The following is a 10,170-nucleotide window of genomic DNA, read 5'->3' on the forward strand; positions in this document are numbered from 1 at the left end:
GGGAGCTGGATTGGGTAGGACCATCACGATTGATAGATCCTCTGGTATTGACTAACCAGGGGGCTTCTGCCAAATGCTTCTCCCAGTGCTTAAATGTTCTGCCACCCTTTGCTTTCAGCATAGTTTTTAACAACCCATTGTAGCATTCAATTTTACCAGAAGCTGCTGCATGATAGGGGTTATGATAAATCCACTCAATGCCATGATCTTTGGCCCAAGTGTTTACAAGAGAATTTTTGAAATGAGTCCCATTATCTGACTCAATTCTTTCTGGGGTGCCATGTCGCCACAGGACTTGTTTCTCAAGACCCAATAAGGTGTTTTGGGCGGTAGCATGGGGTACTGCATATGTTTCAAGCCACCCAGTGGTTGCCTCCACCATGGTGAGCACATAACACTTACCACTGTGAGATCATGGCAAGGTGATAGAATCAACCTGCCATGCCTCCCCATATTTATTCATTTGCCATCGCCCTTCCCCCCAGAGAGTTTTTATCCTCTTGGCTTTTTTAATCGTGGCACATGTATCACAGTCATGAATAACCTGTGCAATAGCGTCTATTGTTAAGTCCACCCCTCGGTCTCTAGCCCACTTATATGTTGCATCTCACCCGTGATGGCCTGAGGTCTCATGGGCCCACCGAGCTAGAAATAATTCACCCTTGTTTTCTGCTAGTCCAGGTATACTGGAGCCACCTCAATTTTGGCAGCTCGGTCTAACTGATGGTTATTTTGCTGTTCTTCAGTACCCCGACTCTTGGGCACATGTGCATCCACATGGTGCACCTTTACAACCATATTCTTTATTTGGGCAGCAATATCTGAGCACATTTCAGCGGGGCAAATAGGTTTACCCCTCCACTGCCAGTTATTGTGCTCCCACTGCTGTAACCACCCCCATAGAGCATTTGCCACCATCCATGAGTCAGTGTGAAGATAAGGCATTGGCCACCTCTCCCATTCAGCAACATCTATGGCCAGCTGGACAGCCTTTACCTCTGCAAATTGGCTTGATTCTCCTTTCCCTTCAGTGGCCTCTGCAACGTGTCGTGTGGGGCTCCACACAGCAGATTTCCATCTGCGATGCTTTCCCACAATACGACACGATCCATCAGTGAACAGGGCATATTTCTTTTCATTTTCTGGTATTTCATTGTATGGTGATTCCTCTTTAGCACACAATACTTCTTCTGCTCGTGACGTTCCAAACATTTTTATGCTCAGACCAGTCCATGATCATCTCTAGGATTCCTGAACGGCTGAGTTTACTCATCTGCACTCTGTTTTGCACATCTGCATTGTGTAATCAGCGCAGTCAGCTTACTCCAAGTGGCATCAGTATCATGATGGATGGAGGGAACCTTTCCCTTGAACATCCAGTTCAACGCTGGCAATCGAGGTGCCAGAGGAGCTGTGGTTCAGTACTGATTACTTCAGAAGGAGCCTGAACTCCCTCATACGCAGCTAAGATCTCCTTCTCAGTTGGAGTGTAGCACTTTTCGGACCCCTTATATGCTTGACTCCAGAATCCCAGGAGTCAGCTTCGGGTCTCTCCTGAGGCTCTTTCCCACAGACTCCAAGTAGAACTTATCTCCTGTTTAATCTGTTCAAAAGCCTGCTGCTGCTCAGGACCCCATGCAAAATTATTATTCTTCAGAGTCACCTGCTACAGGGGGCTTACAGTGAGGCTACAGTCTGGAACATGCATTCTCCAAAAACCCACTACACCCAGAAAAGTCTGTGTCTCATTCTTAGACATGGGCGGAATCATGGAGATTTTGTTGATCACATCTGTCGGGATGTGACAATGTCCTTCTTGCCACTTTATATCTAGGAACTGAATTTCCTGGGCAGGTCCTGAAAGGTGAGAAGGGCCCCATAAGTGAACATAAAAATGTAAGAAAGCTTCACAGTGACTGAAAACAAGGCGGGGGGGGGGGGGAAGGGGGGGGGGAAGGGACAATAGTTAGAGATAATTTATAGAAGTAAGAATGTAGAGCTTGTTAGAAAAATAAGGGATGGCAGACACTGGGTCTGGCATGTGCACCCAGTGTACACGCACCGCTGAATAAACCAGACCTGCTTTGTAATCTTACTTGGGTTACAGAGTTTGATTCCAAACATCACAGTGACCAGTGTCATATTCTCCTCAGTCCTGCTGGTAAGGAGGAGAGCCCTGGGGACTGGACAGGTTCTGGCTGTCAGCAGTTGTTTGTGCAGCGGTTATCAGCAACAGGCTTTTATTTTATGGGAACAGGAGACTCAGTAGACAGGGAGAAGAAACGCCCAGCATCAGTGCAGGAGGGGAATTGATTGAATGACAGTTCCCTGCAGCTTTGTCAGAAGGAACTTGGGCTCCTTGTGGACAACAAGCTCACCATGAGCTAGCAATGTGCTGTTTCTGCAAAGGAGGTTGAAAGCTGCTGGGCAGCAGTAGGACTAGCATAGCCAGCAGATCAAGGGAGGGGATCGTTCCTCTCTGTTCAGCACTGCTAACATCACTCACTCACCAGTATACAGGGAGCACTGGCTAAGGGAAGCAGGACCAACAAAGATCTTCAAAAAGTGGACTGGGTTCACCTTCCTAACAGGTGAGGCTATGAGAGCAGGGCATGTCCAGCCTGGAGATGAGAAGCTCCAAGGAGACATACCTTGACAGTGTATATAAACATCTGACGGGAGGCCAGAAGAAGTGGGAGCCAGGCTCTTCTCAGTGATGCCTAGCAAAAGGACAAGGGGCAAATGGATCCAGATAAAACACATAACATTTCATCCAAGTCCAGGGAAGAATTTATTTACTGGGGGCTGCTGATCACTGGAACCGGCTGCCCAGAGAATTTCCTTCCCTGCAATCAAAATCAAAACCAAAAGATGTAACCAAAAGATGTGTAGACACACTCCTGGAAATTCAAGTCAAATCTACAGCCCTATGTCCAGATGGAGGCCTGTGACGAATGTTGTCCTTGGGACAGGTGATCTGCAACATCTTTATGAATGGCATAGACAGTGGGATCAAGTGTTCCCTTAGCAAGTTTGGTGATCACACCAAGCTGAAGGGTGCAATTGACACAGCAGAAGGAAGGGACACCATTCAGAGAGACCTGGTTGGATTTGAGAAGGTGGCCCACATGAACCTAATAAGATTCAACAAGGTCAAGCACAATGCACTGCACTTGGGTCAGGGCAATCTCAGATATTTCTACAGAGTGGGAGAAGATCTCGTAGAGAGCAGCCCTGCAGAGGTCTTGGGAATCCTGATGAGTGAAAAGCTGGACTTGAGTCAGCAATGTGCAGCCCAGAAGGTCAACTGTGTTCTGGGCTGCATCAGATAGGAGTGCCCAGCAGTGGAGGGAGGGAATTGTCCCCCTCTACTCTGCCCTTGTAATGCCCCAGCTGGAGTAGTGCATCCAGCTCTGAGGTCGCCAGCACAAGAAGGATGTGGAACTGTTGGAGTGGGTCCAGAGCAGCACCACCAGAGAGCTGGAGCACCTCTCATATGAAGAAAGGTGGAGGTCAGTCTGGAGAGAGCTCTAGAGAAGCCTTTTCAATAATTAAAGAGAGCTTATGAACAGGAGAGAGACCGACCTTTTGCTTAGGAAGAACGTGATACAAAATGGGGCAACATTTTAAACCAAAAGACAAGACATTTGGATTACACAATAGCAGGAACGTAGTTACTCAGGGAGTGGGAAGGCACTGGTACAGAGAAAGAGGGCAATCTGGAGGTCCTCAAGGCCAGGCTGGATTCAGCCCTGGGCAACCTGATCTAGTGGGAGGCAACCCTTCTCTTGACGGGTACTTAGGAAGGAATTGTTAAGGCCCCTTTCCACCCAAGACATTCTATGGTTTTATAATACCAGAATAAATGCCACCAAGAAAGGAGCTCTTGGTTCAGCACTCAATCACTTCCAGATCACCTAGGACTCTCAGCCTGTGTCCTTCAGTCTGTGGAGAACTCCAGCAAATAATAATAAAAAAAGAGCAACTCTGCAACCACAGGACTGCCACTGTGAGATGCAACAGGGCTGCTGTGAAATGACATGAGACCCGAGGGCTACCAGGAGTGTAGAGGTACAGCATGGGTACAGGAGTGTAGGAAAGCGTGGGAGTGGAAAGAGCAGCACTCAAAAGACCACCTCCTGCCCTGCCCATCGCCATGGCCCCAGCAAAGAAGCAGCCCCGGCTCAATGGGCACAGATAGCGGGAGACAACCAGGCAGTGAGGAGCATCGCCCAGGGACACCAGGGCTGCTGCTCCATTTGGCAGCTGGGCTTCTGGTCCCTGAAATCCTCCTGCATAACAACTTTGTTCCACCAGGTCCAGAGCAGAAGGAGAGAAATGGCTGCTGGAAGAAATGAACTTCTTCTGGCTCAGTTATAGTGTTTATCTACAGAGGAACCCTACTTCTGTAGGTACATGAGATGACTGGGTCAAAATAAACAGCTAACAAGTAGGAGGCTTAAATTCAAAATGCAAGTTTTAAGAAATAGCAACAAAGAAAAATAACAAAATATTGTTCTAATAGTTTCTGAGCTACTGTGGGATTCTTCTGAGAGTCCGCAAAGCGTCCTTGAGCTCCTGGTTCCTCATGCTGTAGATGAAGGGATTCACAGTGGGAGGTATCACTGAGTACAGAAATGAAACCATCAGGTCAAGAGATTGGGAGGAAATAGAAGAGGGCTTTAGGCAGGCAAAAATCACAGTGCTTACAAACAAGGTGACAACAGCCAGGTGAGGGAGGCACATGGAGAAGGCTTTGTGCCGTCCCTGCTCAGAGGGCATCCTCAGCACAGCCCTGAAGATCTGTGCATATGACACAACAATAAAAACAAAACATCCAAGGACTACAGAAAAACTAAAAGCAAGAATCCCAGTTTCCCTGAGGATGTCTGATTCTGAGCAGGAGAGCTTGAGAATCTGGGGGATTTCACAGAAGAACTGATCCACAGCATTGCCATGACAAAGAGGCAGTGAAAATGTGTTGGCAGTGTGCAGCAGGGAATAGAGAACCCCAGTGCCCCAGGCAGCTGCTGCCATGGTGGCACAAGCTCTACTGTCCATCAAGGTCCCGTAGTGCAGGGGCTTGCAGATGGCAACGTAGCGGTCATAGGACATGATGGTGAGAATGCAATACTCTGCGGAAAACAAAAACAACAAAAAAAAGACCTGTGCAGCACATCCAGCATAGGAGATGTGCCTGGTGTCCCAGAGGGCATTGGCCATGGCTTTGGGCAGAGTGGTGGAGATGCAGCCCAGGTCGAGGAGGGCGAGGTTGAGGAGGAAGAAGTACATGGGGGTGTGCAGGCGGTGGTGGCAGGCTACGGCTGTGCTGATGAGGCCGTTGCCCAGGAGGGCAGCCAGGTAGATGCCCAGCAAGAGCCAGAAGTGCAAGAGCTGCAGCTGCCGCGTGTCTGCCAACGCCAGCAGGAGGAACTCGCTGATGGAGCTGCTGTTGGGCATCTGCAGTTCCTGGGCATGGAGTCCTGTGCAGAGTGCAAAAGATAATGAGGAGACAAGACCATTCGCAGGGATTCTTCCCTCAACAGTCTATAAATGTTTTTCTTTCACTTCGGAAAATGTTTGTTTAACTCCCTAACTTGAATTTATTTTCATGAGCTTCACAATCCATTAGGAAGGAGAAGTTGAAGGAGCTCCTACTTTCCTCTCATTTCCTAATCATATCCCAGCCTCCTGGATATTTTCCTCCTATGAACAATTTACATGACTCATATTTTTACCCTGTTTGCACTCAGAGTCCCCATCCCAACATCTGTGCACAGCAAATTCTGATAGAGAAAGATGCCTGTTTACAGGATAAGTGCATTATTCATGTCTACAAGTTCCTTTCCTTCAAGAAAGGTGAAGAAAGGTGAAGCTGAAACTACGTTCCATGTGACAGTTTCCCAAGGGAAAAAAAAAAAAAAAAAAAAAAAAAAAAAGATAATAGTACGATTCAGGAGTCTAAGAGATGTTTTCAAAGTTGACAGCCCCTTTTAGATTTCAGCCTCCAATTCTTTTCCCTTCCTTAAGAACAGAGAAAAGGAAATGGAAAATCCCTGCCTTGTCTCTCCTCTTGCAAAGAATCTTAGAAAACACTTTGGGGTACAGTGTAGCTGCAATCCCCCTGCTCAGGCAGCAGCTGTGGCAGCAGAAGGCACATGCCCTGCCCTGCTGTGCAGGGGGGCTCCTTCCCCCCACATGTCTCCCTGCAGTGCCCTGGGCAGCTCCCCGGGCAGGCTGAGTGCTGAGTGCTGAGTGCTGAGTGCTGAGAGCTGAGTGCTGAGTGCTGAGTGCTGAGCGCTGAGCGCTGAGTGCTGAGCCTGGCAGGCGGCAGAGTCCCTGGCCCGGCACACAGCCCCTGGGGCACAGCAGGGACCTGCTCTGCAGGACAGCCCTGGGCACCCGGCTGCAGCCCCGGCTGCACAGCCTGCAGCCGTCCTGGGACACGCAGCCCTCAGGGCTGTGCTCTGATGCAGCAGCAGGAAAGCCCTTGGCTGGAGTAGATCTTTTTCAATGATAAGGAAACAGAGTGTTTTGCAATGCAGCCTGTTTTGCAATGGGATGTCCCAAATTTAGTGATCCCTGCAGTAAAAGCCACTACACTGCCTGCAATGAGAAACTCACCTTGTCAAGGGCTGTGAGAAATGTTCCTCCAGTGGACTCTCAGCCTGTTAAGATGCCATGCAGGCTGCAAGCTCTCCTCCTTCTTCTCTCTGTCACCTGCAGATCATGCTCCCAGTCCTGCTGTGTGCTGCACAGGAGCTGCTCCTGGGCACAGCTGTTTCACTGCAGCACTGACGACTAGTAGGAGCTCCCTCTGTCCCAGGAGCCCAGCACAGCTCAGCAGCAGAGGATGTCATTTCTATCCTCCCTGCTGATCTCTCCTGAGATGTCCCTGGGTCTCCATGGCCAACAGATCCTGAAAAACAGCATCATAACTGTACTTTGAAATCTGCTGAATTAACCACCAGATGTCCACTGGACACTAACCAATACCAGACATATGCATAGCCATACAAGAGTGTGTCAGCTGAAACAGAAAGGACACACAGACAACAACAGGGAAGGGTGAACTTCCTCTGGGCAGGGCAGTGGTCCAGCTGAAGCAGTGCAGGCATCTCATCCCTAGATGGAAACCCAGCAATGGAAATGGGATTCTGCTCCCCACGGACCAACAGGAGCTGGGATTCCTCTGGTTGAGTTCAGGCATGCACAAGGAGTTGCCTGCATGTGAGCTCCTGCTCTGAGTCCTTGGTCCTTCAGCAGGGAGTCAGTTGCTCACACACAGAGCCTGGGTGATGACCAAGGTGCCTGGGGTGCTCCTGGATGTGTGCTAGTGCTTGGGAAGTGTGTGGGAAATCCCTGAGACAGACACCTCCTTCCTGATCATCAGCTGAGAGCCAGAGAGGGGATGGAGATATACTTGGCCATCTTGTACGACAACAGACCCCTTTGTTTAGGGCACCTGAGTGTGCCTTTTTCACTTGTCTCCATGGAGCATGCAGTTATGCAGCTGGCAAAAGGGATGAGCTCTCAAAAGAAGAGGCAGATCATCTCTGTTCTCCATCTGCTGCCTATTCTGGAGCTCAAGGCACTACAGAGCTGACACACATCTTTGTTCTTCATCTGATGAAACCTCAGTTTTCTATGGGCTCTCATGTGACTGGCCTCAGAAGTCATGGCAGTGTCCTGGGCTGTCCTGCACACTCACATGCAGCTGCAAATGCAGCACAGAGCCTTTAGGAAAGCCATGCCCTCAGAGTGTCTGTGCTGCTTGGACAACTCCAAGCCTCACAATGGGTCCGATGCCTGTGTGCCACCTTCTGAACACAAATACCATAGATGCGCTCCTCAGCCATGCTAAATCTAATGATGTTTCCCAATTGGCATGTGTTTTGCACTGTTGAAAACACCCAAATATGATGAGCCGGAAATTTTTGTGCAGTTTCAGGCTTGAGCTCTTGTTTGGACCACAGAGACACAATTATATGGCTTCCACAACTGGACTGCAGCACAAGGGGGATACAGAGTCTTTACAGTGGATGGGTGAGGAGACAAGGAAGGACGACTGCCCTCTGTGAGAGTGCACTGAGCTCTTCCTGGGGATGGCAGAGCAGGTCAGAGCGAATGGAAATGGCAAAGAGAGGAACCACAGAATCACAGAATTACCAAGGTTGGATAAGACCTTCAAGATCATCCAGTCCAACCATCATCTATCACCAACAGTTCTCACCAAACCGTGTCTCTCAACACAACATCCAAACGTTCCTTGAACACCTCCAGGGTTGGTGACTCCACCACCTCCCTGGCAGCCCATTCCAGTGCCTGACCACTATTTCAGAATAGTACTATTTCCTAACGTCAGGCCTAAATCTCCTGTGGCACTGCTTGAAGCCATTCCCTCTAGTCCTATCACCAGTTACACGAGAGAAGAGGCCTTAGCCCAGCTCACTAGAACTTCCCTTCAGGTAGTTATAGAGAGCAATAATGTCTCCCCTGAGCCTCCTCTTCTCCAGACTGAACAATCCCAGCTCCTTCAGCCTCTCCTCATCAAGCCTGTGCTCCAGACCCCTCACCAGCTTTGTCGCCCTTCTTTGAACCTGCTCCAGAGCCTCAATGTCTTTCTTGCAGCGAGGGGCCCAAAACTGGACCCAGTACTCAAGGGGCAGCCTCACCAGAGCCCTCCATGAACCCATGCTGACTAACTATGGTTATCTATGGAGACTCGATCTTGCTGTGGTGAGCCTTAAACAATGGGTAAAATTAGATTAGAGCTTATATTTCCTGTTGTGGTTTGCAAAAGGCTTTAGTGAGCCTTAGGCAGCAGGTAAAATTTAACCCCCTTCCATCAGTGTGTCGTCGTGAGAGCCCATCCTGCAACCCTAGAAAACCAGAATCCTGGAATACTAGAGAAACCTTAGAAAATTACAGTTCTAGAGACCTGAAAGCCTTGAACCTAGAATCCTGTAATCCTATAAATCCTAGAAACCTAGAATTCTATAAACTGAAGAAATGTAGAATCCTCGCATCATGGAATCTTAGAAACCTACCTAGCATACAAAAAACCTAAATCCTGGAAACATAGAACCCTATAATTCTTTAATCCTGGAAACCTGGAACCCTACTTCATAGAAATCTAGAAATCTAAGAAAGCTATAATCCTACCATCCTGCAAACCTAAGAGAAGTAGAAATTTAGAATCCTACAGACAAGAATCCTACGTGCTTAAATTCCTACACTCCTACAACTCTAGAATTCCAGAAGCGTCAAATCCTAGAAACACAGAATCCTATAAATGTAGAAACCTAGAATCCTAGCATGCTAGAATGTGAATGTCCTAGACTCTCAGAATCATCGAGGTTGGAGAAGATGAGGTCATTGAGCCCAACCCAGGACGTGCCATGCCATGGAAGTCCCTCACCTGCTCCCCAGCAGCACAGGCTCAGGGCCCAGCAGGGTGACACAGCACAGATCTGGTGACAGGTCACAGCTATGGGTTTAGCCGTGGACTTGATGGTGCTGAGTTAACAGTTGGATGACCGGAGAGGTCATTTCTAACCTCAATGATGCCATGATGCCATGATGGGGAGATCACTGCAGGGGGAGATCACAGCCTGAGAACTCAGACCTCATACATTTTACTTGTTCAGTGTTGTGCTGTTACAAAAGCCTGAGTATTTCTTTGTAGATGTCCTCAAACCAGCCAAGGGGTTTTCCTGAGGAGAACCTTTCACGTGAAATTGCGATCAAGTGTCATCCACCTGCTTTGTGTTTATCACAAAAACAGCCCATTCCTCACCTCAGTCAATATTCCTCAGTGATGACAGCACGGGCAGTTCATTGGTTCTTTCCAAAAGAACTCCAGAGCAGGAATAATGCCACGCTGTATTTAAATATAGTGAATAAGGCAGCACTGCTAAGCTCTGACAAAGATTGTGCAGAGCAGAATCAGCCCAAAGGAAGCTCTTCCAGCTGGCTGCTCTCTGGGCAATTTCCAAAGCAAACACTGAACTGCTGTTTTCAGAGAGGACCCACAACAGCTCTCTTATTTATGGGAAATGCCCCGTGAAGCTGTGACCAGCTGGCTATTCTGTCGGATGGAGCACTTCACATTGGCTTATCATCTTTCCTTGACAAATCCTTGAGCTGTTTGCAGTTCTAAGCCATTTA

At 48.6% G+C, this 10,170-nt stretch overlaps 1 protein-coding gene across 1 annotated transcript; it reads right to left on the minus strand.

Moving 5' to 3' along the window:
- Positions 1–4,533: 4,533 nt before the first annotated feature.
- On the minus strand, positions 4,534–5,460 carry LOC149914646 (olfactory receptor 14J1-like). The gene has a single exon (XM_090126472.1). The coding sequence runs from the start codon at positions 5,458–5,460 to the stop codon at positions 4,534–4,536; it is 927 nt and encodes a 308-aa protein (XP_089982598.1).
- Positions 5,461–10,170: the final 4,710 nt, after the last annotated feature.

The sequence above is a fragment of the Phasianus colchicus genome, chromosome 29 (assembly GCF_987193195.1).
Source record: "Phasianus colchicus chromosome 29, bPhaCol1.hap1.1, whole genome shotgun sequence".
Lineage (NCBI taxonomy): Eukaryota > Metazoa > Chordata > Aves > Galliformes > Phasianidae > Phasianus > Phasianus colchicus.

Excerpts from the sequence above, each read along its gene's own strand:
- LOC149914646 (XM_090126472.1), bottom strand. The coding sequence starts at position 5,460 with ATGCCCAACAGCAGCTCCATCAGCGAGTTCCTCCTGCTGGCGTTGGCA.